The sequence below is a fragment of the Kwoniella botswanensis genome, chromosome 1 (genome assembly GCF_036426115.1).
Source record: "Kwoniella botswanensis chromosome 1, complete sequence".
NCBI lineage: Eukaryota > Fungi > Basidiomycota > Tremellomycetes > Tremellales > Cryptococcaceae > Kwoniella > Kwoniella botswanensis.
In genome coordinates, this window is record NC_088599.1 from 3,923,936 (window position 1) to 3,946,991 (window position 23,056).

The following is a 23,056-nucleotide window of genomic DNA, read 5'->3' on the forward strand; positions in this document are numbered from 1 at the left end:
ATGAATATGATCAATGAGAAAAAGAGACAAGGAGAGAGGAAAAAAGAAAAAGGTAATCAAAATGAGGAGAATCAATGAATTAGGAAATTGTTAGTTTATAGGGTATACTAGTATGTTGTTTGTGAACTATGTTATATAGTGTAAACTTAGAAAAGAGAAAAGACAGCGATCATCAAATATCCATATATGATAAGATCAGATCGATTGTACCTTGAATCCGGACAGGTATCATCCGAAAGCTCAGATTTTGACAGGTGATCGACCATCAATGGGATACCTGGACGTTACTCATAGCTACAAAGAAGCTGATCAGCCATGCATGTCATTCAGTCATACGAAGTCACACTCACCCTGCGTCACACCCTCCACACCTTGATCACTCGATGCGGTCCCGCCTGAACCACTGTATCCTCCTCTGCCGGTAACGTTCGCTCTGATGGGGTGAGGACCCATATGAGGGAAATACGGTCCAGTAGCAGTGTTAGGACTGGAGTTGGCAGCAGTAGGCGAGGGAGGCATGGGTCCAAAAGCGGAATTTCCTGCAGAGGACGATCTGGAGAACTTCATGTGGGATATATCAAGTGATTGATGTCTCATCGTGGGGTTGATCCGAGATTGGCTATGTGGATGAGGGTGGGGATGAGCGGTGGTGTTGGAATGGCCGGTGGACGCTTGTCGGACTCGATCTTGGATGATGGGGTCGGAATCTCGTTTGGAATGGTCAGATTCAGTTCGAGTGGGTTGCTACGACATATCATTTTGGGTCAGCTAATGATCGCGATCGTGTGCAAGACATCGGCCGGCAGCTTACATTAGATCCTGGCCATAAGTCAGAACTTCTCTGAGGGTTTTGATAGCTTAATGGGCCGGCGAAGCCTAACGATCCCTCATCGCCGGATCGATAAGCGCCACCAGGCGGACCGTTAAATAGGGCTCGCACGTCAGTGGAGACGGTGACGGGACGTTGTCGTCGCTCAACGAGAGATTCCCCTTCCGCCTCTGCTTGTATATTTCAGCTTGGAGCTCAATACAAAGATGATGGATGCTACGACTGACCAGTATTGTTCGCACCTGTGGCTAACAGCTTGCTATTGAAATGGGAGAAAGCATCCGCGAACGAGTCTACCCTCTTGGTAGCGTTAGAAGGGTAAACTTGGATCTACAATCATTGAAAGCCAGTCAGCCAAGCACGGTCCTGTTGTTCCAGAGGAAGTACTCACATTGTGCTGTCCTAACCATTCCTCCAGGGCATCTCTTGCCGTACCCAAGAAATCAATATTACTCCTTTGACATCTGAATTTGAAGATGGCTTCGTCGCCTTGACCGAATTTGGCAGAAGGTACAATAGCGATTTGATGATCTCTCTTGACACGTTCAGTGAAGAGGATGAAATCCGTCGATGTCACTAGACGAGTGAGCTCGGGGTTAGGCGGGACGTGAAGATCAGCTTCGAAAGGGACATGATCCTATGGATTGACATCTAATCAGTCCGTTGCCATACATCCATCCTTGGAAAACAAGAGACGTACCAATAACATAGCAGCTGCGATATGAACTTGAGACTCAGGTCCAAAGATAGTCACGATATCACTTGCGCTCTCCTTGTATGGGAATCGAACGGCTGAGTTTGTCTTCTGTTCGATATCATGGATGAAGATGCTCTTTTCTCCGAGAAGAGTTCGATGATACCGTCTAGGGATAGATACACTCTCGACGGTATAATCCTTATCCTGTTGATGGGTTATCGAAAAGCCAAAGACGATCAGCTCAAGGTCTCAATGCTCCAAGTCTCACATCAGCTGAAAGCGTAACCTCACTTACCTTAGGATTGACCATTTCCATTACAGACTGTTTCAAACTCTCCAGATTGATAGCATTCTTAGCAGGAGTCCTAGCCACGACATTATCTTCATTATCTAAATATCCTCCTAGCGCAGCGAATTCCTCGGCATTGGAAAATTTCACATAAACTCCATAAACTTTCATGATCCTCTGGATATTTTTACCGCCAACTCCGATAATCCGCTTATGATAGCTTTCTGGCACATGGAAGGAGACTTCGGCAGGTAATTCTTCTTGCAACATTGATAATCCTTGTAAAGAACCTAGATCCGATCCCGAAACATCCATGAGGAAATTGTAATCGTTGAAAGTCTCGAATTTGATTTTCACTCCGGCCATTTTCATGATCTTGTTGATTTTACCGTTCTTCTTACCGGATATGAATTCGCGATGTTCGTTAGCGAGCTCAATCTGGAATCGGATTTCGTGGTGGAAGTTCTGATCAAGGATAATACGATTAGCAAACAAGCTACAACTGATCAACGTACGATCAACCTACATGAATAGCTTCAAGCTCAAGTACCATCATGACCGATGCTCTGACTTCCTGTTCCAATCCATGCATTTCAAAGCAATTCGACTTGAACACCACTTCAGCTCCTGTGGCGTGAGCGATACGCTTGAGGATCGGTTGCATCTGAGCAGGATTCAAAGTAGCTTGGGGCATGAGAACATCGAAGGAGATCGGAAGTAGCCAGAAGGATGCCACGTAGAATTGACAGGCCTGATCATTGAGCGTACAGATCAGTCAGTTTCACTGTGACGAGACGTGAACAGATTTCAACTTACCAATCCCATTACACTTCTTATGGTCCTTTCAATATTGACTCTATGATCACCAAACACAGTAATCAAGCTAGCTTGAGATCCGATTGAGGGTACTTGGATATATGTTCCGTTATCACTCATGATCCCTTTTACTTCCTCGAGATGTTCGGTAAGTAACCAATCGAGTTTTCTAGGTAAGATGGCGGTGTCTCTCGATATGACAAGTTTGCTCTGAGGGGCACAACGTCAAGTATCGAAGCATCAGCCTCGTAATCCCTTGCGAGAGGGTGTCTAGATGTGAGCTGACTCACCTTCTGCACAGCAACATTTAACAACATATCTCTAGCTCTTTGTACTCCGAAAAATTCTCCCGTGATCCAAATTTGGTTGGCCTTGCCCAACTGTCCTTGTTCACCTCCATGAATACTCAATCCGGGATGAGGACCATTACCATATTGACCCATGTTGAGACCCATACCCATACCCATATTCATCTGGTTCATGCCCATATTCATCCCTGGTCCACCGATGCCCACATGCATATGGTTCTGACCATGTCCTCCAGGTCCATGTTGTCCGTACGGCCCTGGTCCTGGTCCATGTCCTGGTCCCATACCCATTCCCGGTGCTGGTCCATGTCCATGGCCGTGAGGACCCATATTCATGCCTTGCATCCCATGATGCATATTAGGTGGCATTGGCGAGTTGATTCTACTATTTGGAATACTTTGATAGCCCGTGTGCATAGTGGATATCCCTGTATGGTTCACCGACATGGGATGTGGAGGACCATGCATGGGGTATTGCATACCTGGACCATTGTATGGCATCCCTCTAGTAGTCGAAGGGTCGATATGGAGCGGTTGAGGCTGATAAGGATAATGTACGTGTTGATGAGGGTTGTAGACCGGTGGACCGTTGTTACGCTGTTGAGGATGAGGTTGGAAATTACCGTTCATCCCTCCCATACCCATATGCATCCCGTTCATCCCCATGTTAGGTCCACCAGGTCCAGGTCCTGGTCCTGATCCGGGACCCAGACTGCCAGTCATTTGCATACCCATGTTTCCGGTAGGTTGCATTCCCATGGTGTTCAAACCTCGATATCCCAGACCTTGCTGTTGCCCAGGTTGGGGAGGATTGAAGACGCCAACAAGGGGGGTAGGGTAGTATATATTGGTGGCTGTTTCCTCTTGAATAGATTGGATCACACCTCTTTTACGAGATGCAATGATATTGTGAAGCTTATAGTCTATATCGCACACTTCAGAATGAAGACCGCTCTAACAGACGTACAGATCATCAGCTGACCGGATCGGATGAGACCACTAGTTGACTCACGAGTTCATCCAGCATGACCAACAACCTGACTTTGGCAACTTCGACACTTTCCAGCGGACCAGTAATGACGAGTTCGCACATTCGTTCCGTCTCTAGACCATATGTGACAGGCGCGTTTGGCGGAGGTGCAGGTGCAGGTACAGTAGGACTATTACTTGCAGTAGACTTGGTAGGTTGGTTATCAGTACCACTTGTACTTTCCGGTCCGGCACTTCCTTCTCTTTGTGACGCAGATATCGCAGATGTTTCGCCTTCAGTACTTTGAGCTTGACCATCGGCAGTAGCCAAAACCGCCCCACCCACTCCTGCACCAGGTATCTCGATATTCAGAACCGCTATATGAGCTTTTGAATCCAGAGCAATCTCATCTAATCTTCTTTTCACGTCTACTTTCAATGGCGAGATATTCGACAAAGGTGATTCTAGTATTTCCGTTCTTGATACTTTCAATATCGTTTTATTGTCTTTTGGAGTTTCCCTCAGGATGGCTCCTCGAGCAGACATAACAGATTGATATCCTCCTGACAAATGGAAGTTCCACGTCGTAGTTGATGGTATAGGTACCGAGTCATCTTTGCCACTTCCATTCGATTCTACATTCCCATCTGTCTGCTGAGGTTGAGGTTGAGGGTTCAGATCTACTCCGATAGATTCTTTCGTGACTGTCACCAAGCATCCTTCCCGGGTCGTAATGTCCAAACACATCTTCTGAACATCGTTCCAATCCTTCTCCACTTGAGCTGCAGTAGTGAGGTTGGTGGTCAAAGAGGACTTGCTCGGCGGAGTCGTGGCAGAGGTGACATTCGGTAGTGGTATAGTCGAAATATTGCTTGAGCCCGGTAAAGCCAATGAAGAAGGAAGGGGTGAACTGGTAGATCGAAGTGATCGAGGTGAAGGTCGATGATAAGTGAATGAGGTGGTGTAAAGGTCCATTTTGTATGTGTATGGAAGTTGATGGGTATCGAGAGATCACAAAGTAACAGTTCTGGGGACACTCAAGAGGTATTGGAATAGTATACTTGGTATCGATAGATGAGGGATATCGATTGATCAGAAGGAAATGGGTGTTAGGACTAAGCAGGGACAGGTGGTGTAGGTCAGTCAGAAGTCGAATAGACGGGAGAGGTAATATACAAGAGGAAGATTACAGTAGAGGTACCAGAAGGTCAGAGTATCATAAATGATGGGAGAGAGGCACATTGAATGAAGAAGTAGAAGAAGGCTGAGATATTCATCCGATGTGGAAGAATGGACGAACGGGGTGTTTCATTCCAGAGACAAGGTACGCTACGACGGTAAGGTAGAGAGGGTGAGGGTATGATACAGAATGAATGAATGAATGAATGTGACAGTGAGACAGACCAGATCAGACGCATGATCTATGAACCTCTACCTGAACAACTGACTGGGCCGACATAGAGCGGTTCACCGAGAATATAGAGAAAGATAGAAGAGAGTCCCACTCACCCTCTGTGACATATATACAAGCAATTTCACGTCGATTCGCCCACTGGATATCTATGATGTTATATAGTACCAACTGGATATTGGTATGACCGTTACGTTGCGTTGTGCTGCGTTTCCTTTCCGCTTCCCGTCCGATCCAATTCAGCACATCCAGCAGATAGGTATCTCGTACAAGACGGTATGGTAATTCCTTTTCGTTATAACAGCACAAACGCACGAAAGCACAGTGTAATAGGGTATGATAATTGAAGATCTAGCCCTGTGTAAATGGTATACGAGCTATCTCCACACGAACGTAACTACGTAATAAGATAGGTAGATATGAGGATAATGGAAGATGGACAGCACAAGCTTAGCTGAGGCGCGTTCGTTCATTCCATCCCATCGTATGGTGGTGATTTTCGGATATTTCCTAAATCACTCACTCACAGCTCTTACGAACTTAGCTTGGTCTTTAGTCTATTCTGATATCGTGGTCTGGGTGACTATCCAGAGTGTGTACAGTACGTGGCATAATAGATCGGACCAAGGAGACAATAAAAGATATGTACATACACATGCAACAAGATGATAAACCACGGTAATACTATGCGTTGAGAAAGAAGTAACGGTTGAAATCATTAGATGAGATGCTACGAGAAATGAAGAGTTTGAAAAAAATGCTTGTGCTGTGTTTCGATGCTAAGTTCCAGAAGAAAACAACCATCTCCGCCTCCCCCTTCACCCCTCAGCAAAAGTCGAACGGGTACTACGCCAGAACATACTACATCTCAATGGCGACCCCTCTCCTTTTCCGATCGTACATCAAGCCATTATGGACATGATTCGTAGGAGCGTTGATATCCCTTTCTTTCAACGGTTGGATCGTACCGTTCCCACTGACATTAGGATATCTCTTATCGCTGGGTTCAGTCTCAACAACAAAGTCTTCCTCATCTCCTTCTTGCGCCTCATCTGCATCTTCAGCGGCTTGATTGACCCATCGGCGAGTGACAAGTGGGTTTATCTGGAAACGTTCTTGATAATGTTCATGTTCGGGACATACTACGTCAACAAGCCCTTCATAAGCACTCTTATCCCATTGTGCAATGATTCATTTTGGACTCACAAGAATCACGAGTAGGTGGGATACCTTGCCCGAAAGGTAATTCTCTCATATCAGGATGGAAATATGCTCGATCTAAACCCAACAAACCAAAATTGTCAGCTACCAATCCAGACCTTCAGATCTCAACCATCATAGCTATAACCGGGACTCACGTCTGCCATCCTCGACCTCATGCAATTCACCGCACTTCCCATCCTTCGGATGAATCATCTCATCCCTACCTTCTTCCTCATCTTCCTCACCTTCTCGAGGAGCTATGAAAGGATGTCTGAGAGCTTGAGCAGCAGTCAGACGTTTGGTCGAATCGAGTCGTAATAACTTTTGACATAGATCAATCGCTTGATCGATCGCTTCTATATGTTCTCGAGCATCATCGGGTGTAGGATTGGTCATATGCGGTGTGTATATATGAGGATTGAGTTTCATCACCAACGACGCGAGAGAGGAAGGGTGAGAGTCGAGGGTAGGCACATTAGATATTATCGTTCGATCTATCATGGTAGAGCTCAGTAAATTTGGCCCAGAGACCATGGAATGGTAGCGCAGGTGGACTCACTGTGAAGTAAAGCACATCGTTCCATCGCTGCCCTTCCGAAGATAGCGGCAATTTCCATTAAAGCCTCGATATCATCACTCGAATTGAATACCGGGAATTTATGCGTCAAAATCGACAACAGCATCACGCCAGCAGACCAAATATCGATTGCTAAATCCCATCCCCAACACATCAGCAATCAGACCACTTACCCTGCAGTGAGATCAGGAGTACTTACCGACGGTCTGATCAGGACATTTGAGCAATACTTCCGGTGCTCTAAAACCTCTTGTTCCCGCTCGATTAGTCTTGATCGTCGGCCTCTTATCCTCATGAGGGAAACCTATTCTACCTTCACCTTGTCTAGATCTTTTCCTCGCATCGTAAACAGCTTGTTCCACTATTGACGTCTCTCCAGTTTTGATCTTTGATCCCTGTAACGAGCTGATAGTTGCAGGAGCATGTTGACAAGTTGGTTTCCTCGGTGGGACATATCTCTCCGCCAATCCGAAATCTACCAAGACACCTTCTCCCGTTTCGTAATCATACAAGAAGTTGGCAGGCTTGACATCTCGATGGACTATCCCTCGTTTATGTATGTCTTTCAGGGCTCGGAATAAGCTTTGAAGGTACGATCGGATATGCGGTGGGTCCATGTGTCGGTAGAAATGCTAAAGCAAGCAATGATGAGTTGACATGACTGTTAGCGGTGTCCAAGCGACTCACTCGAAAATCATCACTCCGATGAAAGGGTAGGACGATGATGATTTGATCTTCTTCTCTGAATGCACTGATAAGTTGCGAGACATTCCGGCAACCTCTGTGGTGACAAGGACAGGTAAGCTCGGTCCAGAACAATCAATCTCGAGAGCTTACCTCAACGCCTCAAGAATCGCTAATTCATTTTCTATTCTAGCTGGACTACTAGTCACCAAAATCTTCTTCAGAGCAACCTTGACTGCTGGTTGCTGTTCGTTCGTATCTTCATCTTGATCCTCATCCGGTATGCCAGACCAATATTCATTTGCATAAGTGCGATTCAAGCAATCGTATGCCAAATAGACGGATGAAAATGTACCTTTGACCGAGAAAGATAAATCAGCTATACGCACTAAGAGGAATATTGAAAACATAGCTTCGAAGCAGAATTCTGACTTACCTTCACCTAATCTATCAACCACTTTATATGGTAGATACCCATCTACACCTTCTCTAAGTACGGTCAAACTCTCTGTAAAACTCCTTATATCCCTTTTGATCGCTGTTCGTTCCAAGACTGGTCTATGCTCCATCTCATATTCGTCTGAATCACCCGAATGATAACTCTCAGGTGATCCACTTCCTTCTTCCTCTCCTTCTTGGTCTTCTGCATTATCAGAGTAAGCTTGTCCGTTCAGATCGACAAACGAAACATGGCCGTTAATGTTGTTGTCGTTGGTATTCTGTCTCTGTCTTGAAGAGGACCCTTCGATAACTTGAGTCATCGTATCATTGACCAAGTTGGAACCGTAAGATTGACGGTGTGAAGATGAAGTTGACCTTGATTTCGATTTCGATACTATATCTGGCGGCGGGGGAGGCATCACTTTCCTTAGATCGATGGTCAACGGACGTGGTTTGGTGGATACATCCCCATCATCATCAACCGAAAGATCATCTTGAGGTTCATACTGTTCTTCCACTAAAAATTCTTCTCCTTCTCCCTCAATTCGATCATACTGTTGTTCTTCATCATACTCTCCTTCATTTTCGACCGTGTATTCATCTTCTCCTTCGTCGTCTTCCTGTTGTATTATCGTCCCATTCCCTCCACATTCACCTTCTATCAACTCCGTCTTCCCAGTTTGTTCCGAAAACAAAACGCTCTTACTATCCTCTTCACCATCCCCATTCTCGCTCGTCCCTATCACCATTTCTTCCTGCGCGTATGAACTCGGTCCAGCGATAGCTGTGGTAGGTGCAGAAGCATTCAAAAACTGAAAAGACGAAGTACCTGTCCCATCTACAAGATTCGCTGTGGAGTTGGAAGCAGATCCATCCTCAATAGGTGTAGCCTCGCGTATACGTTTTATCCTTTTAGGTGAAATCGTCTCTCGATTGGCACGCTTGACACCACGCGAGTGAGATAGTGATAGTGGATTTGATGAATGAGTTGTAGATGTTGAGGTCGTCGCTATTAAGGAAGGTACGTTGAGGTGAGTGGAAGATGATGGTTCGATATCGTTTTCCTCGATTTCCAATGGCCAGGTGGTTATCCTCGAAGTCGAAGCTGAAGCTGAAGCTGGTATATCTCTGGATGAAAGTGGACGCGATGTCGACGTAGATATAGGTATGGATGCTGAACGGGCAAGGGAGTTCATGACTTTTCTACTTAATCTCGTCTCTCTCGTTTCGGCTTGCCGCTCGCTCACTCGTGTTTGACCTTGTTTGTTTGGTTGACGGTCTTCCTTTTGGAGGATATTGTACGGTATAACGAGGTCGTTCAATAATCCGCGAGGTGCTTCACCTCTGTGTATCCCAAGGTTGGGTAGTTGATATACAAAAATGTATGATTATCACTTGGCAGGAATCGAGATGGATCTCTCGATACGATCTAAACAAGATCAAAAGTCAAAAGTCCCAGCCAACACTCGACACCATACACGCGACTGTACTTTTACGTTATCTGTTCCGCATGTCACGTGATAAGGATTAGATTGGGCAGAACTGCGATTCATGCCTTCTGGTACACTCGATCCTCCAAGGATGTCCAGGACAGCTGAGGGGGACTATGGAAATTTACTGGGTTGACCGGTTATGGGATATGATAACGGTGCTTACCACAGATCTTACGGTCTAATACGACACCCATATGAATGAAAGGGAAGGGAAGTAAGATTGATAGATGATCGGTTATTGTCCTGGATCATCAATTGGACGAGAGATAACAAGGTTCGCTACCTCCCAGCTCTTGGCATGGACATGGTCAATCTCTCATTGAAGTTTCTTTCCCTTTTGACATCAAGGGCTCTCGTGTCAATCAGATGCTTGCATTCTTCAGAGGATGAGCGAGTCCTTAATGACAGTACCACCACGAGACACTTCGGCACAGGCACGGCTCCGGACACGTGGTGATTGATGTGCGAAGATAGATAAAAATCAATGTTGATACCTCCGACGCGTCCAAGCATCTGGAGGTGTGCGTGCAATAGGATACCGTCTACACATATCAACGACCTATTTAACCCGATAGTAAATCCATATCTACGGTCTCACTGCGTCGGAGTGAGGTCAGAAACGGGTAGGATTGATTCGCCAAGATGGCACTATCATATGAAGAACAGAGAATACAAAATATCAAGTAAGTTCATCAAACAACAGATAACAAATCACGAGTGGTGATTGGGTATACATAGCTTATACTTGGTTGATCAATATAGGGATAATGAAGCACTCCTTCTTTCGTTGGGACTCGGAGCACCCTCCATGCCTAAAGCACCTTCTAAGAAAGTCTTACCAAAGAAGAAAAACGATGATGATTCTACATTCAAACTTGAAAAACCGACTCGAGAAATCAAACCCAAATCGAAACCTGTAGTCAGAACTGCAGATTTGATCGACGGTGAAATTGACACATCTACTGATGGGCTTAGGAGAAGTACCCGATCTAGTAGTAGGACTACGAACGGAACCAAACCGGACTATACAGGTGATTCCCCGTTGTATAGAGAAGACGTCAAACCTACGTTATCCAGGTCAAGCTCTAAGAGAAAAAGGCAAGATGAGGATGATGAAGATGCTGAGATTGACGAAGAGGAGAACAGGTGGAAGTTGAGAAAAGCTCAGAAACTAGGCATAAGGACTGAAGATCCGTAAGTGACTCGTTAGCCTATCCCATCTTGTCGTGTACTGTTGTATTATGAAAAGCTAGCTGATGTATTTACAATATGACTGTAGAAAACAATTCGGTCACATACCTGGTGTGGAAGTAGGTAGATGTTGGGCGACAAGGTATGTCTCGTCAATAATCCACACTAAAATGTAGCTGATACAAGTGAACTGCAACAGGATGGATTGTTCTACAGATGCTGTACATGCGTAAGTGGTGATCAAGCCAGTACAAACCTTGATGATTCATGGCTACATGAAGGCAACGAGTCTAGCTGATTGTTCATTGGACATTATAGTCCAACGGTAGCAGGAATATCCGGTAATGCTCAAGAAGGAGCTTGGAGTGTAGCTTTATCAGGTGGATATCCAGATGAGTGAGTTGGAACCCTGATCACAATTCTTTTTAGCCAGTTCAACCAACCACTTTATCGTCATGAATCAATTGTGGCTAACCTGACTCTGATTGCTCAGTGTTGATCTAGGATACGCATTTACCTACACCGGATCGGGTGGAAGAGACTTGAAAGGGACTAAGCAGAATCCCAAGAACCTGAGGACCGCGGAACAATCTTATGATCAGAGTTTCGATAACACTTTCAATGCTGCTCTCAAAGTGAGTCATGGTAATCTCGATCCTTCATCGATTGACAGCACGATCAATCGCATCGTCACCGTCACACATTATCTTACCCCAGGTATAATGCGATTTACATTGTTTCTGTGGAAATTGCTGACACAAGGAGTGCACGATGTTCATATAGAAATCGTCCGAAACCCGTAAACCAGTAAGAGTCATACGAGGCTACAAACTTCCCTCGGTATACGCTCCAGTCGAAGGATATCGATATGACGGATTATACATCGTCGAGAAAGCTTGGATGGCCAAGGGCTTGACAAAGGGGTTGATGGTCTGTAGATATGCTTTCAAAAGGGTGGACGGACAACCCGAGCTGCCTGTGAGGGTTGATGATGAAGAGGGCGAGGAAGTGGCCCAGGAAGAAAAAGAAGCCAAAATCTTGGTCGAATCTGCTATTCAGAATATCAACGCAGATGATGAGAAGATATCGATCGAAAAGACGATAGAGGAAAAGGCTAGCGACAAGTCAATTAAAGAGCTTGTTATTGATGAGAGAGAAACTGTCGAACAGATTATAGCTTAAGATAGGAAAGAACAGGTATGAAGGTTGATTACATTACATTGTCTTGAACTAAGTGGAGTTGAACAGTTTACGATTTTTGGACTCATAGAAGAAAAGGCGATACATCCTTTTCAGAACGTTGCAAGTAAGAGAGGGTAAGCATCTTTTGTCTACAATCCACGTGGAATGAAAATTCGTAGGTCCTTCCTGGGAAGAGTGATTGAAAGGTCCATTTTCTTTACACGTAAGAGAGCCAGTATCCTTTCGATCTTTCTACCTTTCTGTCTTTTAGGCTGCTTCTGACAGATGACAACACAAAGAGGCGACATTTATCTCACCAGAATCCTATATATACAATATGCCCCTCCCCTGCATGATTTGTCTTCGCAATATACCTTCCATACCTTCATCATTGACGACACTCGATACGCATCTTCGCCAACACAATCATTTACATCAGCAGCTAATGTGAGTATGTTTGACGCACCATGCTATCTTATCTCAACTATATGTTGTTTCGATGGTGACTAACATCTGCTGGCGCAGTCACTTCACACAACAACTTCCGTATTACGATGACCACTCGCTCCATAGGAAATAATGACGAGGAATACAATGTCACTCCGGTTCTTATTCATCCTGAAGGTGAAGCCAAAAGACTTGTCACCCATTTTACTCCTACTTATAGAGCAAGAGGTACTGAAGAACCTTATCAGCCAATTGTCCATGAGTCATTTCCCATCTTTAGTCTTGATGAGAAAGCGACGATAGCTTCCGAAGAAGAGGACCTTCCGGTGAAATCAGCAATGATCCTCAAAGGTAAAGGTCTGTTTACGGAGAAGTTTGTTGGGGAGACTGCAAAATACGTGCGCGACTACCTGGAGTCAAGGGCAAATTCAAGGGAAATGCAAATAGGATTGGACAAGCAATGGGAAGAATTAGATGCGGATACAGCAAAAGAGGCTTGCGAGTCGGAAGACATTGGCCAGTCTGGAATCCCGGAAGCACGACCTACTACCGAAAGCATCTCGAGAGACGTGTATGTTCGAAAAACAGAGCTCCAAGAGAAGATGAGATTGTCGTTCAGAGCAAATGCTGGCTTGGAATGTGTAGCACAACATTTCCCGACGGCAATTGAAAACAACTGGAACTCGATCAAGTCCCGTGAAGTCGAGTCCGAGAATCAGCTGATCGAGAACATGTTGTCGAGGGCAACAGCCGGCGTAGCTGCTGATCTAGCGATAAAAGAAGAATGGGGAAGATACCTGAAGCTCAGGACTGAATCTACTCGTGCTCAAGCGTATCTGGACTTGAACAAGCTTGAAGAAGTGATGATCAATTTTTCAAGCGTGCTAGGACAAGAAGAAAAAGGCAAAGTGATAGATCGTTTGGCCAGGTTGGAAAGCAGTATAAGCAGCATTGCGACAGATTATGTCCGTCGGCGGGATGAGTTCCACCATAAGGTTCACAGTAGATATGGGCTGGATCTTGAGATTCCCGATTCTGGCTCCAAGTGGAACGCGCTGTGGTCTCAACATCAAGAGAAATTGGTTGGAAAGACAAAAGTCAGATATGAGTTCGGTAGTTCGGACAGCAACGTGACCAGACCTGTTGGTCGAATCGCAGCAGAGTACATTCTAGGAGATGAGGGCGAGCAACAATGGCATCCTATCGCTCATCCAGACGTCCCCTCGTTCAGCGAGCTGACCAAACAAGACTGTGATACACACAAACCTCCCGGAAAGCGTTTCAATGCTAGAAATTTCCTATCTAAAGGTGAGTCGGAAGGTAGACCGACTCACGATTTTCTCGAAGAGATGAGTCGAAAAGCTTTGTCTCTGGATACTGCCATGACGCAGATCTCAGAGGCCCGAAACGCTCTCAAGGAGGATGAGCAAGGCCTAGCAGAATTGAAGAGGGTCGAGGCTGCCTGCAGAGAAATCAAGAATACTATTCCAGAAGCTATCACCTCAAATATGCAGGCGTTATATGACCGTGAGGTCTCCCAATGGAATAAGTCATTTCGAGATTCCGAAATGATAGCTCAACGAGTGATCCCGAATCAAGGTGAACTTATCAGGCGATGGATGGACCGAATGCAGACCTCATTGCGGCACCATGATTGTCTCGAGAGGGCCCGATTGACATCGTTGACCGCCCATCTGCGAGAGGATGCAGAAGAATCATCAGCAGCCCTAGATGTGCAACACAAGCTAGAAGAGGATCACAACAAGCTTAATTGGGGAAATCAGCGTTTCCTCACTGACTTTGACGAGACATTTGTCTCCGAAACCCGAATTCCGATAAATGGCGAAGAGTGGCAAAGACTCTGCACCAGGTTCCCTGCTGCTTCAGGTGGCGCAAAAACAGTTTTTGATGTCAATCAACCAAGCGATTACTCGAGTTACACAAGGAGGAACACAGCTAGCGGGGTAAATCTACCAACATATCGGACATGATAGTGGCTATGGAGCTGACGATGTCATTCTACCTCAGCCATATAGCCTCAAGGATTCTGCAAAATCCCGCACAAATATTTGGTTCTCTGGGGAAAAACCTGATCTGGTTACTCTAGATCATGACGCGACCAAGAGCTTGCTATTATCGACGAATGAGTCAGATTATCCCAGGAACCGTCAATCAAGCTTGTGTATGTGAGCATCTTCGTGTAATTTCCACAAAAATAGTCGTCTATTAGTATACATCTTTCCGAAGGACCTGTTTATAGAATAAATTTCCTTTAATGCAGGTTGAGAGAGTTACTCGTACAGGGAACCACGACCTGTCAGCAGACACGAGCAATCGAAAACCAAATCCGCTGCAAAGGATTGGTGGCATAATTCTCACTCGAAGTGAAGTAGGCGTGTTAGTCGTCTTTTCCGTGGGAATGTCAAGCCGCGCGATCGTGGCCCTATAAGACGACTCACTTGCAGTATACCTCCAGTTCAACCATTCTCCGTGTTTACAGTCATCGGAAGGTCGCCTCAAAACTTGTTTGCTCATGACCTCGTCCCTCCTTTCGTCTGCGTCGAAGAAAGGATGTCAATCGCTTTTGCGTCTCAATCCCCGACGTCCAGCCGCGCGATCATCCAATGCAGTATTTAGTATCACAGTTCCATCACCCCCACTTCTCTAATTCGACATTATCACCTCTAGACAAGCGTTTGAATATTCCAGTACCCCTCTTTCACCTGTTCCGCTGCTCGGGAATCTCCGTAAGCTTAGCACAAAATGGTGCTCGATTATCATTCTATCTTCAGAAAGCTGGGTTCGAAACGGCTGCCTTCCGAAGAGTACTCCTTCGAGGCGTATCCAGGCCAAAGGGATACCCCGTCAGTAACCCAATTCACTGCTCGATACCGCCCCTTAGGCAGTGCGGGAGATAGCGATTGGCAAGTATTTTCCCACTCTCGACTACCTGTCTTCGCCGAGAACAAGCATCCGACTAAAGACGCTTCTTCGGAGCTTGATGAACGGCCAGATGGTCCGCATCCAGATGAGCTTCTCTCGAACTATAGAGATTTCATTGAGAAAGTCCACGAATCCATACACATCCACAGAAGCAACATCGAAGCCCTCAATGAATGGAGGGATGTGGGAGACGATAGCGAAGGTCAGCAGGAATTGATTCATCAGACTCTCCAGACTCAGCGGGCCGAAGTTTTCCTCAATAAGATTGCCGACTCGCTGTGTCCAGAAATACACCAGAAAATAAAACATGCAAACAAGCTTCAGGTTGACCGATATGAAGCTCTGCTATCGAAAATTAGGACTGAAGCTCGGGGTATCGGCAGCTTCCACAAAGAAACAGACTTGCAGATTATGGAAGATCAGCTTTCTTGTATGTCTCGAAGAGCGACTCTGCGAGAGATGAATACACAGAGGGACGTGATTGCTCTGATCGGCGATTTCAGTATAGCGATCAGTCCGGATACCGACAGAACAGAGATACAAACTAATCGTCGGAATAGAATCAAGTCGCAACGAAAGGGAATCCAGACTGCCAGTAAGGTATTGGAAGGCCAGGACAGGAACTTGGGTAAGTTGTTCAGACAACGGTATGGCTCTGTAGAAGAGATACCGTCTTCCGGTCAGGGCTGGATTTCACTGTGGGCGTCAATTCGTTTCAAGCCCGGTACAAGCCGAATAAAGTACAAGCTTGTTGCTTCGGATGGCGATACAACATCTCCAACATACCGAGTACGACCGGAATATATTGTCGATCCTGAAGATCCACAGGAAGAATGGAAACCTATCTTAGATTCCGCCGTACCTCTCTTCAGTGGATATGAATCCCATCACCAAGATGAGACATTGTCAGCATGTGATAGCAATCTGTCTAGAGTTTTCGATGGGACGGGTATCTCAACGGGGAATTTTGTCAACAACGTTCGAAGTTTGCTTTCGCTGATGAAAGCATCTAAAGCGAAGTTGGACAATTTGAGCGACGATACCAATGCCTGGCAGCACGAGGGTGGAGACCTAGAGAAGGCTGCCCATCTGAAGAGGATGAATAACGCAATGAAGATCATGCAAGAGACTTTACCTACTATTTTACATGACGATTGGAACACCATACTACACTCTCAGACCCAGTCTCTAAACTCCGAGCTAACAGATCGAGTCATTGCGGGTATGACTGCCAATGAGTCGCAAGTCTTGAACAAATGGAAATTCTGGATGACGAATCGGGTTAACGCCAGTACAGCTGATGCTCTCACCGGTCTGTATGACATCTTAGCTACTCTGACCAAAGAGGATAGCCATGAAGAATATGTAGAATATTCTCAAGCCAAAGACAATGCACTCAAGCTCAAGACAAAGCATGAGGAAGAAACAAGGTCGTCATCAGTCGAATTTGCCCACGCGTTGTCGGATGCGGGGAGCTGCCTATCCACGCTTGAAGAATGGAATGAGCTATTGTTGAACAGGAGATCTTAGTAGTGCAATGGTGGCCCGGCTCTCCGGATTGTCAGAGATCTTGGCTTCCTGTATTGAACACTTGTTTATAGATATCGAGGATCTGTCAATGACAGAAACGAGATTCAGCTGGGGCCTTATATGAGAGACTATTACATGAACAGATTCGAAGAGTTTTAGCAGACTCGTGACTGCGAAGTGACAACCGTAACCTATTCCGTCAGTAGTGTGAGTGGTAGAAGTAAGAGAGCACTGCATAATCGCCACGATCTAGCTATTTACATTCTCACTAACAAGACCTATTCTTGCCTTACGCCAATCTCTTTCGCTTGCGGGGACCACTAATATCCGAAAACAAAGAATTAGTCAGCATGACTCTGTGTGTTGGACAATGATTCCTCTAAAGCAATCCCTCTTCTAGATTTTACTTCGAGTGCTCAACAGTCCTACTGTCCAGCACGCGGTCGTATCCATCATGTCTCTCCGCATCCGAAAGCTCAATACGCGAAAAATCGATACTCACTCGTTGCGAAGGTATAGGTCTAGTAGGTGCTATATGCCTCTGTTCCTTGCTCGCCGACAATCTCCATACACCAAATGTAGCTAATCCAATACCGAATACGCATATCGCAGTGTTTGTTGCCCAGTTCGAGGGTCTAGACCACCATCCACCTGTTGTGAGTGTTTTCGGATATTGGTGTTTTTGCGAAATTACGAGGTTAAGTTGGATTTGCGGAAAAGAGGTGTTTTCCGAAGAGTAAGAAGTGATGACGAATAAGCGGATAGTGAAGGCCGCACATCAGCATTCTGTCTTCCGAAAAGTCGTTAGAGCGTCTCTTACTTACCTGATGGTGTCCATACTTCTTTTGGATAAGGATAGTGTGCCTATACATCATGATCCGTCCTATGTCAGCTCCTTGGGTACATTCACCTGGTTTATCTTCGCTATTCCACTCACTCCACCGCCCTACAGTTATATGTATGTGTATCAGCGTCCACATGGTGTCTATCACATCCGAAAATGCACTCACCATGATGATTATGCTATATGTTTTCTTGGATGAAGACGTTGCAGGCAGCGAAAACAACACTTCATATTCCCTTGAAGCATGAGCTTCGTGAACTTGGTGCTTCGAGCTTTTCGGGGCCTGTGCCTAAACCACAACATGGAATGCTCAAAATAGGTATGCAAAGGGTTTGTGCAGCCTCTCTCTTTCGATAGGCATGGGGCCTGACGCATGCTTGTGTTTGTGAAAAGGGAGTAATTTCATTGGATATCGGGAGTTATCGGAGTGAAATTGTATGGCACTTGTATATCCGTGCCAGCCGTTGACCTATGGTGGAGCTTGCAATACGTACACCGTACGCACCAAACACGCACACACCCCATCCACCGTTATAGCGACTTTTCCAGCACTTTCAATCTTTTTGATCTCTTTCGTTTCTACCAATACACAAACTCTTTCTACATCTCTTCGACTCTTCAGATCGACACAGAAGTATCAAAATGTCTGACAAATACACTCCTGGTACGTATACGGTGCTTTTACCTAAGAAAAATCCATCAAAATCACCTCTTGGCGGCATTCCCTTCCCCTTCTTCCGATCGATCTATTTCTTCATAATTTGACCAAAACCAAGGCTAACTTCACACACTCTCCTTACACAGGTGATGCCTCCAAAGGTGCTGGTATCTTCAAGGTGAGGGAATCGCCGCTGTTGCTACCAAACGACCGGGAGGCGCCGCCCTCTTTGAATTTCTCATCGCCGATCTTCTGCTGATGTTTACTCGTCTTTTACTCGCAGACAAGATGCGCTCAATGTCACACCTTAGAGGCCGGAGGTCCACACAAGGTGGGACCAAATTTGCATGGCATTTTCGGAAGGAAGTCCGGCCAAGCAGAAGGTTTCTCATACACCGGCAAGTCGCAAAAAGAATTTTACTCGATGTCCAATGCTGACGAATTGCTCTATATAGCTGCCAACGTCAACAAGGGGGTCACTTGGGTATGTACATGTTCTCTACCCTCTGGGCTACCGGACAGACCAGTACGGAATGGCTGATTGCCCTGTCAAAATCACAGGAAGGACAAACTCTTTTCGAATACCTCGAAAACCCCAAGAAGTACATCCCCGGTACCAAGATGGCTTTCGCTGGTTTGAAGAAGGCGAAAGATAGGAATGATTTGGTCGCTTACTTGGATAAAGGTCAGCGCACTCTTCTTTCTAACCATCTGTGCAATTCTTGGAGCAGAAAGAATGAGAAGAACTCGGAAAATCGATCATCTACCATCGTGTCTTTTAAGTGCCACGAACGCTGACCTTGTGTTTTCTTCATTACAGAGACCAAATAATCGCATATCCTGTAGATACCATACTCCTCTGAGACCATCTGGACACAAGTTAAGAATGGGGAAAAGGAATGTATACAACTTTCATAATATCTCGCATCTTCACCATCTTGCCATATGAGGATTTTTGACTGAACGTACTTTGACTCAAGATCATACATGCATTTACAACACTTCCCCTCTCCCAACTTCGCTGGTGATGGTGACCTACTTAATCCCTATTGACCTCTCTCGCCGCTTGACCTTTTTGACACCTGACGATGCTCACAAACGAGATGAAAATGATTGGCCGACAGTGGTGTCATTACTGTGAATAATGGACGAGCGAAAGTGGCACGCCACATCAATACCCATCGTCACGTGATTTTGATGCCGCTCTCATATCATCTATATTAACCGATGATCGTCATGCGTAACGCATGCATTTGGTCCACTAGCATTGCTTATTCATTTCATATCACATTGAATACTTACACTACGACTATTTCATACATTTGCATTCACGCCTCGCTCGCTCCTAGGCTACTTATGCAAGTGCCTTCTCAAAAGCATCTGCACATGCCTTCCATCTCTCGTCGGTATCACCCATACTGGAAGTCTCTTCAATAGCTCTTCCGAAAGCTTCTTGCCATCGGGTTGGGATGTACTCTTTCCAATTTTCAACGGCAACCACGGTCGAGGTGGTCATATGCTTATCGAGGCTGATAAGTGGGTTCTAGCGATACATAATTGTATATGAGCATTTCGGATAGACCTTTGATCCTGTGATTTGACAGCAACATTGCATACCCAACTGCGTCGAACTTACATTTCGTTCATACTCCCTTTGCGCTTCACACTTCATAACGGTTCCAACCAATTTCGGATCATTCAACTTACCCGCCAGAGTGATAGCATGTTTGGGGCTGACCTGACCCTGATAGATCCAATTGATAAGTTGAAATTTTAGGATATTCAGAATGTTTGTTCCTTTCCACAAGTTCAACTTGTAAATCAGATCTCCGATTAATTCACATTCCCTCTTTGGATTCTCGGATTTGTCAGGAGGGGTAAGTTCTTTTCCCTCTACGAGGGTCTTGTACCTCGAGAGGACATCGTATGTCTCATACCTCTCATCGTGAAATCGGAGACTTCGAGTAGGCGTTTGGCCAGCAATGTAATTCAGTTTGTCGAAAAAGTCATCACTAAAGTTTCGATCACCATTAGGTATATCTTTTCGTATGGAAATATGGTTTGTAGCTGATCACTGACCTTGTAAAAAATAAAGCAAGTCCGTCTATAACCACATATTTCCCATCACTGGTATACAACTTAATGTCAGTGACAGGGACTACCATATGCTGAGGGCATTCATGTTTGGGCTCAGGCGCAGATGCAGGCTGAACGACTTGTTCGTTGTTGCTATCTTGATTCGGGGAGTTATTGGCATCATCCATGGGATATGGTGGGGGTGGTCGAAAGGATGTTGCCGATTGATTAAGGTTGCCTGAGCCGTTGGAATACGCCTCTCTGAACTTCTCAAGCACTGAGGCTGTATCGAGATTCTTGGACTTGTCAGACGAAGATGCAGGGGGTTTGGAATGTTTGTTACCCATAATGTAAGTGATGATCAATCTACTGTAGCGTGCTGAATGGAATAGGAGAAGATAGATAAGATAGACAGAAGGGGGATAAGGGGACAAGGGAATAGCTTCGGTTCTTATCATTCTTCAGTCTTGAGCACATGCTTTCCACTACCTTCTCTTGTCGTCAGCCTACGTATGGCTACATATACATGCCAGAAAGGTCAAACATACGGGTATGGTAAGCTCATAAACAAATCAGGAGGCAGAAGTCTGTTTCGAGAGAGGGCGAAACAGCGCAAAATCCGCAATTTGTTGATGAAGTCGCCAGCATCGGAGTGTTGTCCCAATGCGAAGACACATGTCGTATGATGTTTTATGATGTTTCAGATTCGTCTCGAGGCAGCTTTGAAGCCATACTAGGGGCATGCATGAACATCGTAGGTAGTAAAAGACGTACGAAACGCTTGGTTATGACTACAAACAGAGTTAAGTTGTATACGATAGGGTTTTTTCCATAATGTGGGAGCTGATTCCGAAGAAGTGTCTTCTAGACATAAACCGACATTCTGGGAAGAAAGAAACAGAAAAAAAACGAGGTCAATCTGTGTAGCTCTTATTCCGACGCGTCGCGTCTACCTTACTGTAAGCCTAAAAGCAGAGGGAGAACAGCAACCACTATCTTCGGAAACGTAGCAATGCACTTTCTATGGTGTTCTCTATGCTCATCAAGCTCATACACATTGCTATCACACGACCGACATGCGGAACATCATAGATACCCGTGACAAAAGCTGTAAAATCATGAGCTATGTTTCTCCCCCCTCGGCGCGGCCGGAAGAGTTATAGAGCAGCGGTGCACAATAGATGGTTGATTTTGAGTTATGCATTATATACACTTACGCGAAGAGTGGATCGGACCTGTGAAGCTCCGACTCTACTCATCCTCATCGTCCTCGTCATCCAACAAGTCCCTGCTCCTATTGATCCCCACCCGCGCTCCCATCTTTCCTGCTCCTACCGAGGGTATTATCCCTTCCTTCCTCAATAGCCCTTCCACCCCACTCTCATCTACTTCCCAATCGACCCTCACCCAATTCTTCTCCAACTCGCCATCCTTGTAGACCAACATCGTAGGTAATACGTCAGGATCAGGTATACCTATCGGTTCTTCATATTCGTACTGTGTGATGGTTGATGAAGTGGGAGGTAAAATTGAGAATTGCAAGGATGTCGCGCGGGCCTTGTACAATGTTATTGGGTTTGAAAGAATAGAAGGGGAAGGAAGGTTGAGTGAGAGATGTAAGAGGGATGCGAGAAGGGAGACGCAGCGGGGTATCTCCTATATATCATGGAGAAACGTCAGTCAGTTACGCTGTATGATATGAACATACCACATGCGAGTTCTACGACAGCGATGTAGAACCCATGACAAGCATAACTTACAGGTTCATAGATTAGGACCACCACCCACCCATTCCTCTCGACAGCATCTATGAAATTGGTCTTGTCCAACTCCCTCAATCCGTCCCTCTTGATACTCTGTCTCCTACCATCATCTTCACCCTCATCCTCATCCTGTTCCATATTTCTAATCAGCTGTTCTTTCCTTCTCCTCCTCCATCCATCCAATTCTTTCTCCTCCTCCTCTCTTTTCCTGAGCTGGTCCTCCTCATGTACCGTCAATCCTATCAGAGCTTTCCTATTCTGTTCTAATACCTTATCATTCAATTCTTTATCTCTCCGCTGTTGTTGGATCGTCGAATGGGCTTTTCGATCCGATATCACCCCCTTAGGTCCAGTCTGAGGTCCATCATGCTCTATCTGACTACCATTTACTGGCGGTACACCCTTACCGGATGTATCCCCTCTTTGACCTATTTTACTTGAAGATGGCCCATCGTCCAAGTCTGAACCTAACTCATCGTCTGTATTCAGGAGCGATGCTGAGGAGTTTGAACGTGCTGGAGAGGGAGGAGAGTCATCGAAAGTGTATAATGAGCCGTTGAGAGCGGCTGTCTCGAGTGAGTCTGGCATTGGAACAATTTGCAATTTTCCTTCGGTTTGACGATAAGAAGTGAGTTGAACGCTCGATATTCAAGGGCCAAGGTTGTTAATGTTGGTCTAGCAGCAGCTGTCCCTTCACGTATCTC

At 45.5% G+C, this 23,056-nt stretch overlaps 9 protein-coding genes across 9 annotated transcripts; 4 read left to right on the plus strand and 5 right to left on the minus strand.

Annotated features, from left to right (window-relative positions):
• Positions 1-265: 265 nt before the first annotated feature.
• On the minus strand, positions 266-4,884 carry L199_001483 (uncharacterized protein; the record flags this gene model as incomplete). The annotated part of the gene is made up of 12 exons (XM_064887237.1): positions 266-294; positions 351-744; positions 812-999; positions 1,057-1,159; positions 1,221-1,466; positions 1,530-1,730; positions 1,822-2,280; positions 2,342-2,566; positions 2,632-2,841; positions 2,922-3,016; positions 3,725-3,893; positions 3,952-4,884. 12 exons carry the CDS (start codon positions 4,882-4,884, stop codon positions 266-268), a joined length of 3,252 nt encoding a protein of 1,083 aa, XP_064743309.1.
• A 1,297-nt stretch (positions 4,885-6,181) lies between these two features.
• Positions 6,182-9,421, minus strand: L199_001484 (uncharacterized protein; the record flags this gene model as incomplete). The annotated part of the gene is made up of 8 exons (XM_064887238.1): positions 6,182-6,462; positions 6,527-6,598; positions 6,679-7,017; positions 7,083-7,232; positions 7,300-7,732; positions 7,788-7,881; positions 7,938-8,139; positions 8,221-9,421. 8 exons carry the CDS (start codon positions 9,419-9,421, stop codon positions 6,182-6,184), a joined length of 2,772 nt encoding a protein of 923 aa, XP_064743310.1.
• A 939-nt stretch (positions 9,422-10,360) lies between these two features.
• On the plus strand, positions 10,361-12,091 carry L199_001485 (uncharacterized protein; the record flags this gene model as incomplete). The annotated part of the gene is made up of 7 exons (XM_064887239.1): positions 10,361-10,401; positions 10,481-10,912; positions 10,998-11,051; positions 11,109-11,138; positions 11,228-11,305; positions 11,403-11,544; positions 11,693-12,091. 7 exons carry the CDS (start codon positions 10,361-10,363, stop codon positions 12,089-12,091), a joined length of 1,176 nt encoding a protein of 391 aa, XP_064743311.1.
• A 554-nt stretch (positions 12,092-12,645) lies between these two features.
• On the plus strand, positions 12,646-14,631 carry L199_001486 (uncharacterized protein; the record flags this gene model as incomplete). Its single annotated transcript, XM_064887240.1, has 2 exons — positions 12,646-14,502; positions 14,575-14,631. 2 exons carry the CDS (start codon positions 12,646-12,648, stop codon positions 14,629-14,631), a joined length of 1,914 nt encoding a protein of 637 aa, XP_064743312.1.
• Positions 14,632-15,301: 670 nt separating this feature from the next.
• L199_001487 (uncharacterized protein) lies at positions 15,302-17,011 on the plus strand (the record flags this gene model as incomplete). Its single annotated transcript, XM_064887241.1, has 1 exon — positions 15,302-17,011. One exon carries the CDS (start codon positions 15,302-15,304, stop codon positions 17,009-17,011), a length of 1,710 nt encoding a protein of 569 aa, XP_064743313.1.
• Positions 17,012-17,289: 278 nt separating this feature from the next.
• Positions 17,290-18,024, minus strand: L199_001488 (uncharacterized protein; the record flags this gene model as incomplete). Its single annotated transcript, XM_064887242.1, has 5 exons — positions 17,290-17,331; positions 17,514-17,662; positions 17,836-17,875; positions 17,949-17,957; positions 18,022-18,024. 5 exons carry the CDS (start codon positions 18,022-18,024, stop codon positions 17,290-17,292), a joined length of 243 nt encoding a protein of 80 aa, XP_064743314.1.
• Positions 18,025-18,497: 473 nt separating this feature from the next.
• L199_001489 (cytochrome c) lies at positions 18,498-19,344 on the plus strand (the record flags this gene model as incomplete). The annotated part of the gene is made up of 6 exons (XM_064887243.1): positions 18,498-18,519; positions 18,660-18,691; positions 18,797-18,911; positions 18,969-18,997; positions 19,075-19,198; positions 19,334-19,344. 6 exons carry the CDS (start codon positions 18,498-18,500, stop codon positions 19,342-19,344), a joined length of 333 nt encoding a protein of 110 aa, XP_064743315.1.
• Positions 19,345-19,867: 523 nt separating this feature from the next.
• Positions 19,868-20,936, minus strand: L199_001490 (uncharacterized protein; the record flags this gene model as incomplete). Its single annotated transcript, XM_064887244.1, has 3 exons — positions 19,868-20,056; positions 20,150-20,525; positions 20,593-20,936. 3 exons carry the CDS (start codon positions 20,934-20,936, stop codon positions 19,868-19,870), a joined length of 909 nt encoding a protein of 302 aa, XP_064743316.1.
• A 904-nt stretch (positions 20,937-21,840) lies between these two features.
• L199_001491 (uncharacterized protein) lies at positions 21,841-22,940 on the minus strand (the record flags this gene model as incomplete). The annotated part of the gene is made up of 2 exons (XM_064887245.1): positions 21,841-22,245; positions 22,350-22,940. 2 exons carry the CDS (start codon positions 22,938-22,940, stop codon positions 21,841-21,843), a joined length of 996 nt encoding a protein of 331 aa, XP_064743317.1.
• Positions 22,941-23,056: the final 116 nt, after the last annotated feature.